The following is a 23,272-nucleotide window of genomic DNA, read 5'->3' as shown; positions in this document are numbered from 1 at the left end:
TTATTATCATTTTCATTTTTATTATTATTATTAATATCATTATTATTATTATTATTATCGTTTGTATTATTATTATTATTATTATTATTATTATAATTATTATTATTATTATCGTTTGTATTATTATTATTATTATTATTATTATTATTATTATTATTATTATTATTATTATTATTATTATTATTATTATCAATATTAATATTGTTATTTGTATTATTCGTATCATCATTATTATTATCATGATTAGTAGTAGTATTATGTTCTGGGTGGTTCTGGACTGGTTCTAACTGGACCAGAGTTCCTCTCCTTCACCTGAGATCATGAAACATGACGCTCGTGTCCAAGTCAGGCCATAAATCCTCCTAAACGTTACACAATCGAACATAAAAAGCAGATCAACTCCAAGTTAGAGGAGGGAAATAAATGTTTTTATCCTGACTCTCAACGTCTGTAATAATGTGGGAGTTTAGTTTGTCAGTGTTTGCTTTGGGTTCATTTCCTTTCTCTAATTCACTTTCATACCAACAACCAACAACAATAATAGTAATTATCTTCACCGGGGGATGAAAACAGAGGTTTGATCAGCAGCTGATGAGGTTTCAAGGACAGACTCTTCTGTTCTCTCATCATGTCTGGAGGTCACAGATCGCTGTTACGTCTCTCATCACAGATCGTGTTATAATCACAGGAATCATCGCGGAGGCCGAGACGCTGATTGCAAACGCCTCTTGACGTGCTGATTCTGTTTCAATCGTGATGCTGTCAAGGACTGGGACTGGTGGGAGACGAGCAGAAACACTTCAGGGGAGACGGACGGCAGAAATGGACCCTTCAGGGGCCCCATGCTCCTCAGGGACAGCAATTAGTTCAGTCCTCCTGTCCCTGCTCTCCGGCCAGAGACGACACCGCGGCTCAGCCCTGCAGGACTTTGTGGAGCGGTGTGGCAGAGCTCCGGCCTTGAGCTTAACATAAATAAAACAAAGGAGATGATCGTGACTTTCTCACATAAACGGAGACAGTTAGCAGAAGCCGTCACTGCCATCATTCAGGGGAAACCAGTAGAGATTGTGGACGAGTACAAGTACTTGGGAACTATCTTTGACAACATGCTCAGGTTTTCCAACAACACGGAGGAAATTTTAAAGAAGTGCCATCAGAGACAGAACCTACTCAGGGCCAGATTTACTAAGATCCTAAATAAAGAGTACTAAATTGCGTGTGCACTGAAAAAGTTTGCACGTGCTGTTGTTGCGTGTTTTGCGGGTGATCAACTAAGATTGCGTGCGCAATTGATAACAGGTGCAAACAGCAGTATTTAAATGAGGTGTTGCGTGTTAAGGTTTGCGCCATGGAGAGTCTGGATGGAAAGCAGGATAGTCGCAAGCGCAAAATGAAATTTGACGAGTTGGAGTTAGAGATATTAGTGGAAGAGGCAAATAAACACATTCATGAACTACAGCAAAGAAATTTAAACATTACCAAAAGAAACGCAATATGGGAGAAAACCTGCGATAGAATAAATGCAGTTATAAGACAAAAAGAACGGCAGATGAGGTTAAAAGAAGGTGGCAAGATATAAGGCGAAGAACTAAAGAAAAAGTGGCCTTTAATAAAACTTGTGCAACCATTTTTAAAATAGCATGCAGCAGAATAAAGACTCTCTCTCTGCGTATTCTTTGATTTTGGATGTTGCCTCCTTGCCACAATAACAGCAGCAGCAGATTAGCACCTTCCTTTCGAACGTATTAAATACAGACGCAATCACAATACGCGCAAAAACTTTCAGGCTTGGTAAATCTCATTGCGTTTGGTAAATGAACCTATTTGCATTTTCCCCTCCCAGTATTTAGCGCTTTCTGCCGGGTACGCCCCATATTGATTATTCATCAGGGCAAAAGTACTAAATGAACAGCGTGTGCTATTTTGCGCATTTCAGAGGCGCAGTCGTCTTTGCACGCTGTTAGTAGATCAGCTGGCACTTTGGTTTGCGGGTGATGTCAAGTTTGCACAGGTTTTTACACACGCAAACCTTTAGTAAATCAGGCCCTCAGAAGGCTAAAATCCTTTGGAGTCAACAAAGACATTCTCAAAACATTTTATTATGCTTTTATTAAAAATGTGGTGACCTTTTCTTTACATGTTGGTTTTATTCGATCACACTGCAGTACAGAAACCGCCCGTTGGGCACAGTGAAGGTCTGCTCTAAAATCACCGGGCAGCCCGTAAGAATCTGACTGTCCTGTGTGACCAATAACAGACAAATAAATAATAACTTGTGTTGTGAATGTCAAAAACACATAGGTACTAGTAGGTACGACGTAAAAATAGTGAATGAACGATGTGCTGACCGCGTATGTGAAGTATCCAAGCTACGACTTTATCCTCTAGCTTTTATTTCTCTCCAGCATGAAACTTCTCACGCTTGCTGTTTTCTGTAGCTACATCTGAACCCTTGTGCTGTCAAGGGAGGGTGAAGGGAGAAAAGAAGGAATGAAGGAAAGAAGGAAGTAAGGAAGAAAGGAGAAAAGAAGGAAGGAAGTAGGAAAGGGAGTAAGGAAGGGAGAAAAGATGGAACGGAGAAAAGATGGAATGAAGGGAGAAAGAAAGGAAAGAAGGGAGAAAAGGAAAGAAGGGAGGGAGGAAGGAAGGAATGGATAAAATAAGGAAAGAAGGAAGGAAAAGCAAAGAAGGTAATAAAGGAACGAATGACGAAAGGGAGGTAGAAAGAAAAAGGAGTAAAGGAGGATAAAAAATGAGGAACAGAGGAAAGGAAGAAGGAAGGAGAGAGCATGGCAGGAGGAAAGAAGGATAGAAGAATTGGGTCATTTTGACCCAAAGACAGAACAAGGGTTAAGAGTTCTCAGTCTCCTGCTCCCCCCCTCCACTGTTTTACATCAAACTATATTAAACTTAAACTGAACATCATATTTCTTGTTGCTGTCCGTGGTGCTGAAATGCTGAAAGAGCCGCTCAACTTCATACACGTCATCAGTGAGGTCTAAAATTATATATATTATAATTGATGACACATTTAATTAATTCATGATCTATTTCATTGCCGTTTTAATTAATTAATGATGTATTTATTTATTTAATTTTGGCTCTAAAAACCCTCCATAGCCTTTGAGACGAATAAAAGAATAAAAAAAAAAAAAAACCGAAACGCCTGGGCTTTATTGTGAAAGGGCGCACCGGAAGTGTCTGGAGGATGAATGACATCATGGAGGCGGCCGAGAGTCTCCATCTGCGCCATGACTCCGTCCCGCGGACCCGGCGCTCCAGGGGGCCCCGGGGGTCCTGCTGAACCGGACCGGGACCAGGGGAACCTTCCAGAACCGTTTACCTCCCGGTGGGTGTGTTTGATTTATCCCCCTGCTGGCGGCGGCCGGGCGGAGCTACCGCGGACCTGACCCCCGGTCTGGACCACTAAGCTGCTCTTTAATCTACTGACTCTATTTTTAGGGAATTTAAAATAAAGAAAAGGTGTAAACCCGTTTTTTCCAGCTGATCTGATTCCGATATATAAATAAATAATTAAAAGGGAACACAGAAATAAGACATTCCAGGTCTGAATGAATTAAATATTGTTATTATTTATGTATTGTTATTATTTATTGTTATTATATATTACTTATGAAATAAATAAATTAGATTCAGGAGGTCAAAATTAATGTAAAAAAACCACTACAGGCTGATCCAACTTTGATCCTCTTTTATTGTTGAAGAGAAACGTCACCTGTTCCTCCGGATCACCTTAGTGACGTCACTCTGGACCACTTTGCTTTTACCAAATGTATTTATGTTATTAAATCTATTTTTGGGGAATGTAAAGCTAAGATAAAAAAAGGTGTAAATCCATTTTTTTTCCAGCTGATCTGATTCAAATATCCAGCTACTATACTAAAAAATAAATAAAAACACAGCAATAAGACATTCCAGATCTGAGTGAATTAAATATTGTTATTAAACCCTTTTTTTTTTCATTAAAAAAACAAAATTAAAGTAAAAATTTAAAACAACCATGGGCTGATCGAACTTTGGTGTAATGCCCTTAAAACACATCAGAACGAGGCTTAAAAAATATCTAAATAAATAAAGGGAACCCAGAAATAATACATCTCAGATCTGAGTGAATTAAATATTGTTATAAAATAAATCAATCAGATTTAGGAGATCAAAATTCGCCGGCTCCTAGATCAGGGGTGGCCAACCAGTCAAAGGCTAAGAGCCACAATTGGTTACTGTGTTACTGCAAAGAGCCACATCAACTACCCATGATCCTTCACTCCCTGCTCTCTCTGAGACATAAAAATACCATTAAAAAACGGAAAGGTGAAATCCTGCAATCTGATTGGTTGTTAACTGTGGTATAATGATCTGATTGGTTGTTAACTGTGGTATAATGATCTGATTGGTTGTTAACTGTGGTATAATGATCTGATTGGTTGTTAACTGTGGTATAATGATCTGATTGGTTGTTAACTGTGGTATAATGATCTGATTGGTTGTTAACTGTGGTATAATGAGTTTATACCACGGCTTCTATTCTAAAGTCTCATCACAGCAGATCATTCCCCGTCAGGGAAGCAACAATGTATCCATGACAACAACCCACTGTTACAGATTTATGACGGTTACAGCAGGTAGCAAAAAGTAGCTGGTGTTAAAGTTTACTTTTTATTTTCGTTCACAATTAATTAGTCATGTTGAGGGTAAACGTTGATCTCCGGGGAGGAGCTAACGATGGATGAATGGATTGACGAGTTCCTGTCTCCGAAAAAAAAGACGAGCAAAAGACGACATGCGGAGCTACATCTGGAGAGATGGGACTGTTTTTTTCCACAGTGGGGCTATTTTTACTGGAAAATATGTATTTCTGATTAATTAAAACTACATAAAATACATTGTGTATTCCTCTTTCATATTTATATTATTGGTAACCGTTTTATAAAAGCAATAATCACTTGGCGTCTGGCCGGAGACGCCGCTCATCTGTGATATAACGAGCGTAAACCACGGCCTGTCCTGATGTATTGCTTACATATTAATATTGAATTTATATTGTATATATTAAACTCTCCCACTCTGTTAAAAAGGTCCTGTGTTCATCTCCATATTTTCGCCTGGCCGTGCATTTTTTGCCATTTTGGTCTGGTTAACCGTGTCCCTCGTTTGTCGTTGCAGAGCGATGCAGCAGAAGCTCGGCTCCCGGAGCTCCTTCCTGCCAGAGAGGAACGGCCAGGCCTGCGGCGCCGTCTCCCCCCCGGGGGGGCCGTCCTGCCCCCTGCCCTTCCGCTGCCCCCGCTGCGGCGACCAGGAGCGCTTCCTTAGCATAGCGTCGCTGCGCGCCCACCTGGAGCGCCGCCACTCGTACCGCCCGCCGGACGCTAGCCCTGCTAGCTTCAGCATCACAGGAAAGCTTCCCGACCCGCTAACGGCCGCCACCATCCCCTGGCACGACGACGCTAGCCTGCCGACCCGCCGGGGGCCCCGGGGCGCCGCCCGGCCCCCCCACATCCGCTCCCTCAGCGACTGCCGCGACGGCGGCGGCTTCCCCCCCGCCTACGGTTCCGCCCACAGCTCCGCCCATGGCTCGGCCCGGAGGCGGACGCAGAGCGTCGGCGTCGGGACGCAGGCGGAGGACGACGAGGAAGATGAGGACGAGGATGAAGAAGAAGAAATGGAGGAGGAAGAGGTGAGGGAGGGTTAGCTAGGGTTGCCACCTTTCAGAAACAGAAATAAGCGACGCCCCGATTTCAGCAGCGCAGGCGCCAAAAAAAGGGACGTCCCCAAAACTTCTAAACTGCATAGAAATGTATTTATTTCATATGAAAAAACTAAATGCTTTGATTTAAAGTGCTTTAATAGCATTGAACTTGCATGACTTTACAGACAGCCAACCATATAGCAGCTGAAATAGCCTATGCTAGCAACTGAAATAGCCTATGCTAGCAACTCAAATATCCTATGCTAACAACTCAAATAGCCTATGCTAGCAACTCAAATATCCTATGCTAACAACTCAAATAGCCTATGCTAGCAACTCAAATAGCCTATGCTAGCAACTGAACTAGCCTATGCTAGCAACTGAAATAAGCCTATGCTAGCAACTGAACAAGCCTATGCTAGCAACTGAACTAGCCTATGCTAGCAACTGAAATAAGCCTATGCTAGCAACTGAACAAGCCTATGCTAGCAACTGAACAAGCCTATGCTAGCAACTGAAATAGGCTATGCTAGCAACTAAAATAGCCTATGCTAGCAGCTGAAATATCCATATGCTCCGATGGTAAATATAAAAATAGCTACAGGTGAAGGTTGGAAAATTAGAATATGGTGTAAAAGTTAATTTATTTCAATAATTCAACTTAAAAGGTGAAACTAATATATTACATAGTCTCATTACATGCAAAGCAAGATATATTTAGCCTTTGTTTGTTATCATTTTGATGATTGAATTGTTTATTGATTTCATAAAACATTCAAATTTTTTGAGATTTTTTATTTGGGGTTTTCATAAACTGTGAGCCATAATTACCAAAATTATTACAAATAAAGGCTTGAAATATCTCACTTGTAGTTTTGCAATTTATTCAAATTTTCCAACCTTCACCTGTATATTATGACATCAATAAATAACAGAGAGCGAATCAACAAATGTTGCTGTCTTTAATATATCCTTTCCTTTTATTTTGTTCATTATTGTTAGTTTGTTGTTCATGAGTGTGACAGACATGGGACAATTGTGAAATACGGAATAAACTGCGTTCCGTTTTGGTTCAATACGGAACGCAACTTTTAATTCCCAATTACGTAACAATTCCGTATTTCAAGGGTCGGGTGGCGACGCTGGAAGAAGAGGATGACGGGGGGGAGGAGGGGACCAGGACCCCCCCCAGGAAGTCGGACGCAGGACACGCCTTCATCAACCACTTCCACTTCCCGTTTAACTCTCCGGTTCCTCTTGGCCGTCCCCCGGACCAGAACCGGGACCAGAACCCGGACCTGGAACTCGTAGGTGAGCAGTGAGTCTCACTCACCTTCATGCTAACCTCACAGTTTCAGGGACAGATAATGGCAGTAGCCTAGTCCTGATTCAGTTTTAGGGACCTGGACTGGTTACTGTTTGTGTCTCTGCTTGTTCCTATTTCTGTTTGTTTGTTTTCTCTCTCGCAAATTCCAACGGCTCGTGTGTTTTCCTGTGTTTATCTCATTGTCTCCTGTGTCCCCTCAGAGCAGAGCGCTGAGACGGCGGCGGCCTCGGTGCGGCGGCGGCTCGCCAGCATCCTGCGGGCGGCCGACGGCACCATGCAGCGGCGGCTGGCCCGGGTCAGCACCGAGCTGGCCCAGACGGACACGGAGCTGCTGTGCGAGCGAGCTCACTCCCAGCACCTGGCCCAGGCCCGGCAGGAGGTGGCGGAGCGGGAACGATCGCTCAGCCGGCAGGTGGACGTGGCCGTCATGGTGATCGCCGCGCTGAGGGAACAGCTGAACGCCTCGGAGAACGAGCTGGAGCGCCGGGAGAGGTGAGGGTCGGGGGGTCGGGCGGCGCCGGAGGGACGGGTCTGGGGTGTCATGCAGCCAGTCTGATGTCCTCTTCCTCCAGGGAGGTTCTGACCATCCAGAGGTTCCTGGAGGCGGCGGCCCGGCAGGAGACGAGCGGGAAGGTCCGGATCCAGCAGTTCATCGAGAACCTGCTGACCCGCATCGCCCTGGCGGAGCGGCTGGTGGAGTACTACCAGGACGCCGGCACGCCGCCGCGCTGCACCCACCACCAGGTAGGCTAGCACGCCGCCGCGCTGCGTCCACCACCAGGTAGGCTAGCACGCCACCGGGGCTTGAGGATGGCAGGACCTGCCCACCTCCTAGGGCGGGTCCGCACTTTTAATGACAGTAATGTGTTTTTCGAGCGTGGTAATGGAGTCTGAATGGCCTCCTATTGCTAACTCCAGCTCGGTAAGCCGCTTCTCCGCAGCATCCACTTTGGTGTTAACGTGCTCCACAGCACTTCATAGTTCGGTCCGGAGCTGCTCAATCTGGCTGGAGTTCTGCAGATTGGGCAACCGACTTTTCCTCGATCTTTGCCAACAAATCCTCTTTGAGTGAAGTGATCGCTTGAAGCACCACATTTTGGTCGCTGGCTGTGCCTTTTTTTGAGGTGGCTACAGGCTCAGAGCTAGCATTAGCATTTTGGCTAGCAACAGCTTCTGCCTCTTTGCGGCCGCTTCAGCTCTTATTTTTTCGAAACAGAACTTTGGCTGTTACAGTTTTAACAAGCTAGAAGCAGCTTTTAAGATGCTGGTGTATTAAATAAGAGCAATATGATCGTAATTTGGCGTTTTGTGTGGGGAGCTCAACTACACTCCGACTTCACATGGCGTTGCTCCAACCGGAAGTGGTACGGGGTGAGGTTTTGGACCCAAATGCAGCACATGGTGGTAGTTTGTCTGGTTTGCTTTATTACCCTCAACCGGGACGAAGAGCAGGCAGGAATGCAAGACAAGGATCAGGCAGCAATCGGTGTCAGGTTCGGAAGACAAGCTCAAGCAACGGAGAGCAGGAGACAAGGCAGGATCCAGGAACAGACAGGATCCAGGAACAGGCAGGGTCCAGGAACAGGCAGGGTCGGCAACAGGAGGTCAAGACAGGGAATGCTGGAAGGTCTTGCATCTACAAACAGAGTGACGATCTGGCAGTGAGTTTGTAGGAGTGAGGAGCTTTTATGCTGTCCTGATTGCTGAGGAGCTGCAGCTGGGAGAGCAGGTGAAAGGAAGAGTGACGAGTTGGGCGTGGTTGACCAGGTGGAGTGAGCAGGACAGAGGGGAGTGGAAAACCACTGAAGGCTGGAGGATCAACCATGACAGGAAGTCAGTTTTCTCTTTTTTGGCAGAAATGTTTTCTCTTTCGTTACATCCATCCATCTCTGATTTGTTGTTCCGAGTTTGTTCCCCTTGTTGCCACTAACCTCGCGAGAACTGCCACCCAGGCTGCAGCAGGGGGCAGTTCTCGCGAGGCTAGTGACAATTCAGTTTGGAGAGACACAGGAATGCTTTTTAAAAATGATTATATTATAAAACAGGAAAATACTAATACGGGAGGACGGCGGGAAAGAGGGGTAAAATACGGTCGTTTCCTGGCCAAAATGGGAGACTTGTCACGTGTGCGTCCGACGGATCAGTTAACGGCATAAAACGTCCCAAACCGGAACCTGACGAAGCAAATTTGGGACCAGACTCCACGTCGGAGGTTTTCCTGAAGCTGAAATACTCGTTCAGGTCCGGTTTTGTTTTTTTTTTGTCACGGCGGCGTCGCCTGTAGAAGCAGATTTGTGGTTCTTTTCTTTGTTTTGGTTAGTTGTTTGTGCCATATTTGGCTATTTTTGTGTCTCCTTGGCTCATAAATTTCTTTTTGGTCAGTTTTGACCATTATTGGCATATTTTCTAATTTTATTGCAGTTTTTTTCCTTCCCTGTCTTGTTTTTATAATATCTTTTTCTCCGTCTTCGTGACCATTGTCTTCTTCTTCGGTCATTTTGTGAATATTTTAACGTTGTCATGGTTATCCTGCGTCTCTCTTCTTCTCCATAATAAAAGCATCTTCTTCCTTCTGTGTCCTCAGCAACAAAACAGCGGCGCCCACAGAATCACTAAAAGCAGGTGAGTAACATCTTATTGGACTGATTAGCAGCTAGTTAGCAGCTAGTTAGCAGCTAGTTAGCAGCCGGTTGAAGCTCCGTCAGCAAAGCTGCTCACTGTTCGGGGGGGGGGTTTAGCTAGAAGGAGGTTCTAGTGAACTCGGGACTGAACAATTGACCCAGGGTAGCTGCAGGTTAGCAGCAGGCTAGCGGCGAGTTAGCTGCAGGTTAATAAAAATAATAATACATTTTATTTGTAAAGCACTTTTCATAAAAATAATGGTGCTAACATAAACAAAGGGAATAAAATCAAGACACATAAAAGACCAGAAGTAAAAAAGCATACAAATAATAAAAACATCTATAAGGTTATCTGCATGTTAGCTGCAGGTTAGCTGCAGGTTAGCTGCATGTTAGCGGCATGTTAGCGGCGAGTTAGCTGCAGGTTAGTTGCAGGTTAGATGCAGGTGATCATTATGTTAGCTGCAGGTGAGCGTCATGTTAGCTGCAGGTTAGCGGCATGTTATCTGCAGGTGAATGTGGTTGCTAGCTGGTGGAGCCTCAGCGTTCCTGGTTGCTAGCTGGTTGCTAGCTGGTTGATAGGCATCTGTGAGGGTTGGGTTCAGGCCGTGTAGGTCTGTTTACGTTGTTGTGACGTTTCCAGGTCGGCGGCGGGGCAGCTCTTCTCCTCCGGCCTCCCCGACACCAGAACCCAGTCCTTCTCCCAGTTCGGCGCTGGCCCTGCGTTCTCCAGAGCCGGCGGGAGTCGGGACCGTGAGCGGGAGCACCGCGAGCGCCTGGCCCAGTCGTCCCGGCTGTTCTGCCGGCCCGAACACAGAGACGACATCTGGAACCACCAGCGCCGCCGCTCCACCGGCTACGAGGCCTAGCACGGCGGCGCAGGACCAGAGAGACGCCGCGGAGGCTTCGCTACACCGCGGCGTCGACCCGTCAACCACAGTCGTCCTGCAGGAACATTCACAGCAATACGCTCCGGAGTAAAGCACTTGAGGTTCTGACCCGACTGTCCCGGGTCATTTACATCAATCATGTATATAAACGCAGCCGATCCGACGGGAAAAAGGAAAAAAAAAAACGCACAAATGAAGCAAAAACCACGTTAGCGGTTAGCGGGGCGCCGGAACCCCCGGGCAATAACGTCTTCTGACGGCACACCGGAGCGCCGACGCGGAGCCGACCGGGCCGAACCGTCTCCGCGGATTAACGAGTCGTTAACTGTAAATAAGAAAATAGAAGAGCTTTTCGTCCTTTCTACACTCGTCAGCACAAACGTTAACGTTACTTTAAGTGTCAACTTTTACGTTCGACTTGTTTGAGAGGGATTTGTTGGTGTCGGTGTTCAACGACCAGGAAGTTCAGTTCGTTACGGATGAGTTGGCTCCGCGCGGATACGAACGCTGCCGCGGCAACGTAGCTGAAGCTCGTGTCATTGCCGATTTTCCCTAAACCCGCTAGCTGTCGGACGCTCAGCGTGTTCGTTAATGTGTAATGTTTCGTGGACATGTGTTAGCCACGCCTCTAATGAACGCTCTTAAAAAAAAAACAAAAAAAACATGAGATTCGTAAGAAATTACTGGCTGGTCTTCAGCTAGCTCGTCTAGATTTGTTCCGCTAGGTCGGTTAACTTAACTTATCTTCTGTCAAGCAAATAGCCACACCCCTAATTATGCACGCATTTGTGCACCTTTTTAGGGCTGCAGCTAACAACAACAATTGACCCTTTATCAGCCTTCTGATTGGTCCCTGACTGACCAATCAGAAAAAATCATTCTCCGTTGCTACATCCGGTTTATCCGGTTGGACCAAACCGCCGTTTCTCTCTCGTTCACATCAATGGAAAAAGTTTTTGCCTTGTATCAAAATTTAAATCACTGGATTATTTTTTAAACTTTGTATTAGTAAAAATGAACACTTGCAGTGTTGTGAGGGTGCAGTGTATTTTTATCCCCAAACTTCCATAACAAAGTCGGCTCGGCAATAGCTAAAACCACAAAAAACTTTTATTTATCTTAAAATGGTTAAACGGTGTGTAAAAGTTGTAAAAGTGATACCCGCTACCCAGAGAGAATCACAGGAATACATTTCCTCCCAAAACCAACGGTAAATTACAAAAAATATCTGAATTGGATAAAACTACGTGGACGGCCACCGTGCTATCAGCTAAACTGATCAAAATATGTAGTTTTCGCCAAGAACCTCTGTTTTTTAAACTCACTCCACGGTACCTGAAGTGTTCCTTTTTATTTATATCTAGTTGCTTTTGATTTTATTTGGTCCAATCATTGGAAATAAAGTGATGTAAATGGAAGTGGACGGGAGAGATGACAGTTTTGTCCGACCTAGCAACGGGGACGGGGCTTGACGAAGGGTCAATTGTTATATTCAATCTAGTGATTATTGGAGTGATTCATCAACTCGTCAGATGGTGAATTACACGACAACTTAAATTATCTCATTTAGTTGTCGGAGTTTAAAATACGCCTACGAATATTAAAGACGTGAGCCAGCTAGCAATAAAACTTCGGAAACGGTTTCAAAATGATTCAAAGTGATTTATTTAACTTGGTGATAAACAAACTTTGCTGCTCATAAGACGATAAAAACAAAGCTAAGTGGAGTTTAAACTCCGCTATTTAAACTCTACGGTTCACCGGCACATCTCACGTATTCGTAGGCTACGATCGCACATCTGCTCCTAAATGGTTAGCACAAATCAAACATTTAAGCGGTTTCTTAAAGTAAACGTACAATTGAGCACCGGCCGGCAGCTCCGAGTGGTCGTGGAGAGTTTTATCGAGTCAGTTTCTGAGATGTTTAAGTCTCTCAGTGAGTGTAAAAGGGCCCAGTTCCCAGGTATCCCAGCGATCTACGGTGTAAACTTCGTATCTAAAGAGGAAAAGAACGGACCTGTCAGTAAGCCCCGCCCCCCGACACGGACGAGCCAGTAGCTGTCGAGTATCCGTTTGAACGTTTGAACGAATGAAAAAAATCAGAGGCGCTGCTAGCCGACAGCGGCGCCACGCAGTAACCATGACAACACCGAGATGACCTCACCTCCGCTCCAATGTTGTTTTTCTATTTTTACATTTTCAACATTTCCCTTCACGACACATTTAAGACCAGTTGAATGTTCAGTCTGTCCACAGACCGTAAACGATGCTGATCGATTGAGGTAGCAACGGTAACTAAGGGGGGCGGGGCTTATTGACAGGCCGCCCTCACGAGGAATGTTTGCTTCAGTTTTGTGTGTTTTTTCATGTTTTTTTAACGATCCGCGTCCGACTGAGACATCGGACTTTGAGTTCGGTCATCTTTACACGTTTACGTCCGGAAGTGAAGGGAAACTTGAGTTTCAGCAGAAAAATCAAACAAACAAACTCCGACCGAGTGTCTTTGAACCTTCAGACGTCCGACGGCGACCAGGCTGCTGCTGATTGGGTAAACACTCGGTGACTTCTTCTTCCTGAGCAGTTCATCGTCATCTTCCCGAACTATCCACTTCCTGTTGAAATTTAATTTGAGAGAGTGACCATGTGCAATTAAAAACATAAATGAAAACATTTGATTGCACTAGAGTTAGCCTTAGGCTAATTTGCATCTTGTATCTAATCTTCGGACATACGGCCTATTTAGACATTATCTAAATATGATGCAGATTTAATTATGAAATTAGTCTTTCTAAGTTTAAAAGATTCAGAAAAACAACCTCGACCATGACACTTCCGCCGCCGTGCTTCACTCTTGAGACGAGGGCTTCGCTGCAGTTCTGGCTAGATTTATGCTTGGGATGAACAAATAAACTTACCCCAACAATATATTATATTATTAGTATTATTTTATTATATAATCTTAAATACAAAAACGTAACATGAGCAGAGAAAAAACAAGATAAAAAGAGGAAATATAGTAAATAAAACACAGATGCTGATCTAATCATATTTGCTCAACAGCAGGTGTGGAGTCCAATCTAAAATCTGACTTTTCTTGCCTAATTTGATGCAAAATCATCAATTACGTCATGAAATCTTTTGTTGGGGTAGATTTCTGCAAGCTCGTTCTCACGGATGAAATTCAGCAGCTCAAGCAGTCGTGGACTTTGATGGGAGATAATATTAGCAGGAGGGAAATTAATAACCTACAGCCTAATGTCACTCAGAGAATTCTGCAGACCTTTATCTTTTGCCCGTTTCTCCTCTTCTCTTTTTCTTTTTTTTCTGAACTGAGAACCTGATGGCTTCTCTGGTCTTTTACTAATTTGCTCCTTGATGAAGATGAAGATGAAGATGACGACTCGACATTAGGGGCTGGGGATGGATTCAAATGTCAAGAATCAATCCGATTCTTAAGATTCAGGATCAATTATCACGATTTGATTCGATGTGATCTGATATAGGGATGCCCCGATACCATTTTTATTCACACCGAGTACGAGTATTTTAATTTGTGTACTTGCCAATACCGATTACCGATACGATACTTCTACCACAAGCTTACAGCATTGGAAAACGTTCAGAATGTTTGTGTCATGTTTGTCCTCCTACAGAAACCACATTAAAACAAAAAATATATTTCCCTCCCCATCTATTTCCATTTTCAAACATTTTGGAAAAAGCTCCAGGAGCCACTAGGGCGGCGCTAGAGAGCCGTGGGTTGACGACCCCCGCACAATGGAAACGAGTGAAAACTGGCGAGGTTTTTTTGTTTTGTTCTGTTTTTGTTTTTTTGTTTTTGTTTTTAGCGAGGGTGCACAAAATTCTTTATCTTCCTGAAGGGTCCACTTCCTGTTGATTTTTGCAAAGGGAGGAATTTGGTACCGTGACAGTCCCTCCGCCGTGCTTCACAGCTGGGATGAGGTCGGATCTCGCCAGGTTTTTACCCAAACAGCAGGAAAGCGGTTGGGGTTCGTCTGAACTGCAGCCCACCACAACCACCACTGCTGTACTATAGTACTACTACATATGTAGCTGTCGTGTTACTGTGAAAGCATGCTTCATATGTAGCAGGGAAGTGTTTATAAAATCCTGTGATGTCGTCGTACTTTTGTAGCAGAGCGAGGTCTATTTTAACGGTTTTCGACGGCGAGTTGCACTAAAGCGGCGTTGGGCTTCACGCGGACGGGCGGGTTGGGTGGCTGACAATCAGCTACTGCTTCAGCCGGAGCTAATGTTGTTTCTCAGACTTGATTCTGTCATCTGAGTCGTGCAAAAGTTAGTTTCATGTCGTGTAAAAGTGTTCTCGCGGCCACGTCGGTATCTTTTTACGTTGGTGGCGTTCGTCGTTAGGGGTTTCGTTTGCAGAAGTAATCTCTAGTCTTTGTGCCTTCACTCGAGAACTGTAGTCTGTAAAATGTGGTCCAAACTGTGAAGAAAACGAGAGATTTTAGGTTGGAAACTGTCGGTGTTTGTGATGCCCATTAAAAACAGACATGAGTCCAACTTTACCTGGCTTTTGCTTTATTTCTTTGCAAACTGACTCACGCTGCACTCGAGGCTCCTTCTGGACGTGAAAGGGGATTTTTAAATGTGTAAAAAGCTGTTTCAAATCACACACTTGTCTTAACATTCATTCATCCTGACGTGGTCACGTCTCCAAACGTCATTGATGTTGTTACTGAAACGTTAACGAGCATCACCGGAGCTGAAACATCAATGACTTTCACCAGAGTCGAAACATCGTCAAAGACTTTCAACGGAGTCAAAACATTGTTGACTCTTGACACTGGAGTCGAAACATCGTCATGACTTTCACTGGAATCGAAACAAGTCAAGTAGCATCACCGAAGTCGAAACATCATCGACTTTCACCAGATTCGAAACATCGTCAACAAGTCACAACATCGTCAATGACTTTCACGGGATTCGTAACAATGTCAACAACTTTCACCGGAGTCGCAACATCGTCAATGACTTTCACCGGAATCGAAACATCGTCGACTTTCACCGGAGCCGAAACATCGTCAACGACTTCTAGTTGACGTGTTTTTCCACAACAGAAAACAAAGCCCTTCCTCATTTCCCAGTTGAATGACCAGAGCTCACATGTGAAGTTAGTTTCACATTGGTGCGTCTCTGTGTGGGAAACATCAGAAGAACTTGGTTTACTGGTGGTGAGAAGTTATTCTAGTTTTGAATTATTCATTTTGATAAGTCATCTTTATTAATTATTAACTATCGTAAGACAAGTATTAATAACTTTCTACTAACTGAACCAGCACCTCCTTTGTGGCACAACATAAATGGTGCCCCGTGTGAGGCTTTTAATATACCAGCTTTGTGTCAAAACTATGTAAAATAAAAAAAAAAATCAATTCAATTATTTTTTTATTTAAATGTTTTTGTTTTTAAATGTACTTTTTTATATTTATAATTAAAAAAATATATATTTCTTTTTATGTTAAATTTTTAATGTTTTTTTTAATTGTATTTATTTTTCTAATTTTATTTTTTTTTATTTATTCATTCATTTTTATTTATTTGTTTATTTTTATTATTATTGTTTTTTGGGTTGTTTTTTTTTTTGTTATGGTAATTGATACCCCTAGCACCCCAAACATTAATATACATCAAATGTGTTTTGTGTATTGCTCGACTGCATTGTAGTGTGTAGTGTGTTCTTTATCAGGGTCGCCTGCGGAGCTTAACCATCCAGCTGTTGATAATAATTGATAATTCATTTTGATAAATCATCGTCTTTATTAGTTATTAATAACTCTGTAATAACTGAACCAGCCTCTCCTTTGTGGCACAACATTAGTTTCTGTGTTTTGTTCTTTTGTTCTTTTTTTATTATTTATCATTTTTATTTTTCAAAATGAAGACAAAAAAAGAGGTTAACAACATCACATTTCACATAGCAAAAAGAAAAACATTACAATGACAAAATGAAAAAATAAAAAGACAAGGGGGTGGGGGAAGGGTTGGTACAGATAAACTTTAGAGATGACGGAGCGTCTAGTGTCAGTTTAGGTCCAGCTCTAAAAGAAAAACAAGTAAAATAAAATAAAAAACATGTGACCAAAACAAAAGGTCATGTTATTGTTCTATTATTCTCAAGTGTTCTCTAATGACAGTCCATGGGGCAAATTGGCCATTTTCATTGTCTTTAAGGATTGACGTTTCCTTTTCCATTGACAATAAATCCAAAAAGTCCTTCAGCCAATTGTATTTATTATAACAGTCTGGCTTGGGAATCTTCCAATTCATAAGTATTGTCCTCTTTACAGACAGAAAAGCTAGAGCAATGATACGTTGCATGATTTTTACATGTATATTTTCCACTACACTTCCCAATAAACACAGAACAGGACATTGAATGAGGAATATGAATATTCAAAATAGCTTTTAAAATGTCAATTACTTCTTGTTTTGTTGTTTTGTGACGCCGTTGCCGTGGTTTCTCATCTCATTTACCATTTACCATCATGTGTAACTTGGATGGACTACAGAGACCATAACCTCCTCTTGGGGGGGTTCTCCTTTAAAAAGTCTGGAGGAGGAAATGACCCGTAGGTGGAGTCCGGAGGAGTCGCAGAGGAAGAACCTGCAGGGTGGATTCAGACAGTTTTCCTTGTTCCTCCTCCTCCTCCTCTTCCTCCTCAGGGCAGCTTCTTCATGCAGGATGTCTGCAGAACTCGTGTCAGTGGACTTTGAGGTCTTCGGCCACGTTCAGGGTCTGTATTCCTCTTCTTCCTCTCTTCTCATGGTCGGGTCGAACTGCAACATGATCCCTGCTGCTTTATTTAGCCGCCGCTGCAGGAGCCGGACCAGAGCCAGAACCGGGTCCTACTGCACTTTTACAGTTTGCCCCCCTGACAAAGAAGTAAATATTCACTTCAGCAGAGAGAGACAGAATATCGACCCAAAAGTCCAGAACAATCTATTTGGGTTTGACTGAATGACAGTCTGATCCTCTTTGGAACCAGCAGACCAGGTCGCTGCCTGAATCAGTCTTTTGTAGATTGTGGATCTTCTGATTTGATCTTCTACCAAATTCTCGGTCTGGTACATAAACCAGTTTTGGTCTCCGTGGTTAGGTTTCCATGACAACCGTATGAATGTACATCTAGGGTTGTAGCTGTCATTGTGTTAACACTGTCATGACGTCTTTTCACTGTCTTTTCCTTAAATATTTAGCGGCTCTGCTGGCCTTTTACTGAAAGATGCTTGACAGGGAAGAGAAGGAGACGAGTCCCAATCTTTAGGTCCCAATCCTTAGGCTCCCTCTTGAGGTCTCCTATTGAGGTCTTGTGTGGTCCTTATCTTGGATGTGAGCTCTAAATCTGAAGAGGGGTCACGGAGGTCTGTGGATCAGGGTCTGGGTCATGGTGGTTTGATGGGTTGTGGTGTGGTGATACTCAGGACCTGGGAGATGCTCCACCTGGCTGCACCAGAGCCTCAACAAGTTCCTGCACCAGGTACTAAGCTGTGGTTTCTGCGGGGATCAGATCCTTGTTCTCTTTGGTCCAAAACCACGTAGATTCCGTCTCTCTCTGCTGAAAGGAACCTGGACGTGGAAATGAACGTCAAACCTTCATAATTACAGGAACTAGACAAGAGACAGGTGTCATCAGTCTGTTTCTCTCTGTAATTCCTGTTGTTCTCTCTCTGGTTGTGTTTCAGGCGTCTGCTTCCGGATGGTGAGTCTCTCCTTCACAACGACCCGGTGAACTCTTTTAGGCGTGATTTAGTTCCCGGGGATTAAAAGTTCCTGGTTTCCTGTTTCCACCAGTACACGGAGCAGGAGGGCCTCCGCCTGGGGCTGGTGGGCTGGGTGAAGAACACCTCCGGGGGGACGGTGGTGGGGCAGGTGCAGGGCCCGGCCGGCCAGGTGGAGGAGATGTGAGTGGAGGCACCAACAGGCACCGACAGATACAACCAGATACAACGAAACACCGTCAGATACAACCAGATACAACCAGACACCACCAAACACCACCAGACACGAGCATACATATTGAGTTTGAGTTTATTTTATTTATAACAGGGACAATACATATTAATGAACATATACATGTAAATATGCAAGATTATAGCCAACGGCTAATTTTCATCTTTAGTCCCTTAGGCAGGTTAGTGTCAACAACATAAAATACTAAAATCAATAAAACAACAGTAACGACAAGTAGAACAGTTAGCAGGAGGAGCAATTACAAGTGTCCTTAAAAACACGATAGGACAGAAAAGGAAAAGAAAAGCAACATCAATGAAAAGTATACATGTTTTAGGCACGGTTGTGGCAACAGTGTTGTTCTTCCAATAGCCAAGCTTTAAGATGTTTGGTAAAAGAGGACAGATTCGGGAGTTCACGTATTGTGTTTGGTATTGAATTCCAGGTGTGGGAAGCACGAACAGAAAAAGTGGCTTGGCTAAAGGCACTCTTTCTGAACGGAACTACACAGTCACCTCTAGAACCAGCTCTTGTTGATCTGTTTGAATTTTTTTTCACAAAATCTTGTAATGGAGGAGGTGCTTTGCCATGGAGGATTTTGTAAATCAAGATAGCGTCTGTGTGTTTAACAGTGTTGTCCCAGCTTAAGCGCTCATGTTTTTGTAATATCTGACAGTGATGGTACGTTTTTGTTTTTTTATCCAATACTTTCAGAGCTTGTTTATAAACCGTTTCAATCGGTTTTAGTCTCGTCTTACAGGCCGATGCCCAACTTGTTATGCAATAGGACATATGTGACATGATCATAGCATCAAAATACAATTTTGCTGACTCAAGAGTTAGATTGTTTCTAATAAACCTAAAGTTGGACAAGTTAAACTTAATTCTATTCACAGTGTTTTTTATCTGTCGTTTAAAGAGAAGTTGTGAGTCAAGAGTGATTCCCAAGTATTTAAACTCTTGTACCACCTCAATTGTTTTGCCTTGCACAGAAACGTTGGTATCGCTGTCAGTATTTGCTCTTTTTGAGAAGTACATACACACAGTCTTGGATGTGTTCAAGTATAGTTGGGATTTCTCAAGCCAGTTATACACATTTGTCATAGCATCTGTCAGTTCTTGCGCAGCGTGTTTTTTGTCCTTTGCATGGACATACAGAACAGTATCATCGGCATACATTTGGCAGGTGACATTCGAAGGACAACAACTTGGCAGATCATTTATAAACAAACTGAAAAGCAGTGGACCTAGCACTGACCCCTGCGGTACCCCAAGATTGTTGTTGCGTAATGTTGACTTCATGTTTTGTATCCTATGAACATATGAGCAGCTTTTGACTTGTCTGTGACAACTTTAAGGCAGTGACGGCTTTTGGCCGCTAGATGGCGACATTTACTGTCTCTTTTTAACCTGGAGTTCCGGTGTTTGGCCACTAGATGGCAGCATTTGCTGCCTGTCTTTAACCCAGGTTCCTGGTTTTTACCACCTTTGATGATGACTCCAGTTTGAAAATGAACAAAACATATGAACCTATAACAGACATGTGGATGAAAGCAGGCAGGAAGAAACAAATGCAAACAGAACAAGTAGGTGCTACATTAAACATTCCAGGCTTTAACAAGTTGGTTTGGTTTTGGCTGATCAAATATTGTTTTAGACACAATGTCCAAGCACATCTCACCCTGGACTTGATCTCTGATGATCAAATTACATTTATGACTAATTATGAATTGATTATTTACTAAAGACCAGCAGACACTACAGTTGTAGGATGGACTCGGGTAAGGGGGACACATCCCTGACGGAGGACAACCCTGATGGAGGACATCCGGACATCCGGATCCAGACCCTGCAGGACTCTGGAAGTCTCACGCTCCGTGACATCGGCTATCGCCTCATGTCCTTCCTGCTGACCTCACTATGACCTCACTATGACCTCACTATGACCTCACTATGACCTCACTATGACCTCACTATGACCTCACTATGACCTCACTATGACCTCACTATGACCTCACTATGACCTCACTTCCTGTCCTTGAAACAGCTGCTGCTTGGGGCGTCAGGAAGGGAGGGATCTGGGAAACGCAGCGCTCTTCCTGTCAGGCAGATACAGAAGACGAGCGGAGAGATGGAGGGATGACCGGGCCACACTGGGCCAGACCAGAACCAGACGAGACCAGGACCAGGACCAGAACCAGGACCAGGACCAGGACCAGATCAGGACCAGAACCAGGACCAGGACCAGGACCAGATCAGGACCAGGACCAGGACCAGGACCAGGACCAGGACCAGGACCAGGACCAGCAGCTGCGGAGCATCCGTCCCTCAGGGATCCGGTCTGGGACATCTGAACATTCCAGCTCCACAGAAACTCCACCCCGAACTCTCCTGGGTTTTACAGAGTTTCTGACGTCTCCGGGTTCCTTGATTCCGACCCGGTCCCCAAGGTCCAGACTCCTCCGGGTCCAGAGCCCGAGGTCCCAGATCTGGACCCTCTAGCCCCCCCTGCTGGACGCCGGGAATTCTGGGAAATCCCCACCAGGGACACTGAAACTGAGAGTAGTGATGGGGATGAAAACAAGCTGGCGGTGTAACGAGTAGTAAAAGCTCCTCATGGGGGGTCCAGGGGGGATTATGGGGGGTCTAGGGGGGTCCGGGGGGGTCCGGGGGGTCCGGGGGGGTCTAGGGGGGTCCGGGGGGGTCCGGGGGGGTCCAGCGGTCCTCACAACTACAGCTCCAGCCCTGATTGGGTCCAGGGATCAGAGAGTTTGCAGATTAACATCCAGCTGTTGCAGGATTGACCCTAATCTGGGGGGGCGGGGCTTATCAGGGGGGCGGGGCTTCATCCAGCGCCGCTTCATCTGACCCTGATCCGGGAAAATCTGGTCTAATCCGGCGCCGCCGCGGACGCCTGGTCCAAACACCTCCCCAGGAACGCTGCTTTCCCATCATGCACCTGCAGCTACACATCAGGCTCAAATACCAGCAGCTGTTTTTCTGTCTGCACTGGATAGAAATATCTGGCCAGTGGTTGATAATCTAGATATGGATGGAGAACTGTTATCCTATAATAATTTATGTGCTAAATTAGATTTTTTTTAAATTATCAGATAAAAAGTTATGACTTTCTATCTCATAATTTCGTCATAATTATGACTTATTGTGGGGATATTTTTATTTCTAAGGCTAAGTTTTCATCTTATTCTTTTTCTTTTACTGGCGGAAATGGGCTTCCATAATATTTTCTCTTTCCTATTTCATTAATTTGTCCACTCAGCACAGGCCTTTTCTAATGTGCTACATGCTTTAATGGGCCTTGTTTGTTTGTAAATTCAATAGTGATGCACTGATTGTTCGGTAACCGAAATTGTTCGGCCGAAAATGGCAAAAAAACACTTTGGGTGTTCGGTGGAATAAGTGGGAAAAAAAACGAACAATTAATAACGGCGTTGTAAAATAAGGAAATAGACTGGCCGCTCCCGTAACGGTTGCACCACAAACATAAATCGTTGACCAAAAAGTAACCACATAAGAATTTTACCAACATTCACCAGGAGGTGGAACCAAAACAACATAATGCTGGAAATTAAAACATGTTCAGTTTTTTATGTTCAATAAATATCTTCTAGCTTGTAATTTTGTAAAAGATTTTTTTCTTTTAAAAGCATGCCTAAATCAAATGTATTTGATTTATGCAATGGTGAAAAAATTGGCAAAATAAATGAAAAACTGCTGAAGAACCATGTTCGGTATTCGGCCAAGTGTTTATTATTATTTTCGGTTTCGGCCACAAATTTTCATTTCGGTGCATCACTAAAATTCAAGAATTTTCAATATATATATATATAAAAAAAAAAAGATTTAATGTCTGCATTTTTGTCCCAGTACCGGTACCGGTACTGGTACCAGTACTGGTACCGGTCCAGAACTGAATCTCCCCTCCGTCTCCACAGGAAGGTCTGGTTGAGTAAAGAGGGAAGTCCGTCCAGCCGGATCACCAGAACCTCCTTCTCCAACCGCAGAACCATCGACAAGCTGGAGCTGAGCGGGTTCAGCACCCGGTTCTGAGACCCGGTTCTGAGACCCGGATCAGACCCTGGACCCCTCCTGAGACCAGAACCAGAACCGGTCCTCTAGAGTCCAGATTACAGGAAGTTCTGGTCCGACCACTGCTGGATGTTAGCAACACATGCTAGCAGGAAACTTCAGTATCTCTGCGCTTCAATAGTCAGTACTTGAGTTGTAAAAAGAATAAGGGGGGATGGTGGATTTTATCATATGGGGACAGATAATTTGTGCTGATTACTAATAATATAATATATTACAAATAATAGCAGTGACCAAAACACCTGCAGAAATACTGCAGGAATGACATAGCAGCAGTTAAATGCAGCCTTCTGTAAGCTTTAAATATCCACTGGGCTTACATCAAATACATCAAAACACAACAATAAAAAACACTTTTCTGAACTTATCAATATGACTCTGTCCTTCACAGGATAAGTAACATGGATCACTGCAAAAACTCACAATCTTAACAAGAATATTTGTCTTATTTCTAGTTAAAATGTCTCATTTTAGTAAAAAAATCTCATTACACTTAAAACAAGACTCATCACTGGAAAAAACAACAATTTTCACCTGTTTCAAGTAGATTTTCACTTAAAATAAGTAGAAAAAATCTGCTAGTGGAACAAGATTTTTTTGCTTGTAATAAGAAGATAAATC

At 43.7% G+C, this 23,272-nt stretch overlaps 2 protein-coding genes across 2 annotated transcripts; both read left to right on the top strand.

Moving 5' to 3' along the window:
* The first annotated feature begins 3,215 nt into the window (after window positions 1–3,215).
* znf365 (zinc finger protein 365) lies at window positions 3,216–15,085 on the top strand. Its single transcript, XM_061745517.1, has 7 exons — window positions 3,216–3,349; window positions 5,185–5,695; window positions 6,835–7,018; window positions 7,235–7,526; window positions 7,607–7,778; window positions 9,619–9,656; window positions 10,299–15,085. Exons 1-7 carry the CDS (start codon window positions 3,252–3,254, stop codon window positions 10,522–10,524), a joined length of 1,521 nt encoding a protein of 506 aa, XP_061601501.1. The 5' UTR covers window positions 3,216–3,251; the 3' UTR covers window positions 10,525–15,085.
* Window positions 15,086–17,152: 2,067 nt separating this feature from the next.
* On the top strand, window positions 17,153–22,985 carry LOC133463460 (acylphosphatase-2-like). Its single transcript, XM_061745011.1, has 4 exons — window positions 17,153–17,324; window positions 18,274–18,290; window positions 18,383–18,492; window positions 22,498–22,985. The coding sequence occupies exons 1-4, from the start codon at window positions 17,153–17,155 to the stop codon at window positions 22,610–22,612; spliced, it is 414 nt and encodes a 137-aa protein (XP_061600995.1). The 3' UTR covers window positions 22,613–22,985.
* The last annotated feature ends 287 nt before the right edge of the window (window positions 22,986–23,272 follow it).

Source organism: Cololabis saira, chromosome 17 (genome assembly GCF_033807715.1).
Source record: "Cololabis saira isolate AMF1-May2022 chromosome 17, fColSai1.1, whole genome shotgun sequence".
Lineage (NCBI taxonomy): Eukaryota > Metazoa > Chordata > Actinopteri > Beloniformes > Belonidae > Cololabis > Cololabis saira.
This window is presented reverse-complemented; position numbering and strand designations above follow the sequence as displayed.

Excerpts from the sequence above, each read along its gene's own strand:
- LOC133463460 (XM_061745011.1), top strand. The coding sequence starts at position 17,153 with ATGACCCGTAGGTGGAGTCCGGAGGAGTCGCAGAGGAAGAACCTGCAG. Across the intron at positions 18,493-22,497 it reads GCCGGCCAGGTGGAGGAGAT|GAAGGTCTGGTTGAGTAAAG; the intron begins GTGAGTGGAGGC and ends CCGTCTCCACAG.
- znf365 (XM_061745517.1), top strand. The coding sequence starts at position 3,252 with ATGACTCCGTCCCGCGGACCCGGCGCTCCAGGGGGCCCCGGGGGTCCT. Across the intron at positions 5,696-6,834 it reads AAGAAATGGAGGAGGAAGAG|GGTCGGGTGGCGACGCTGGA; the intron begins GTGAGGGAGGGT and ends CCGTATTTCAAG. Across the intron at positions 9,657-10,298 it reads CACAGAATCACTAAAAGCAG|GTCGGCGGCGGGGCAGCTCT; the intron begins GTGAGTAACATC and ends TGACGTTTCCAG.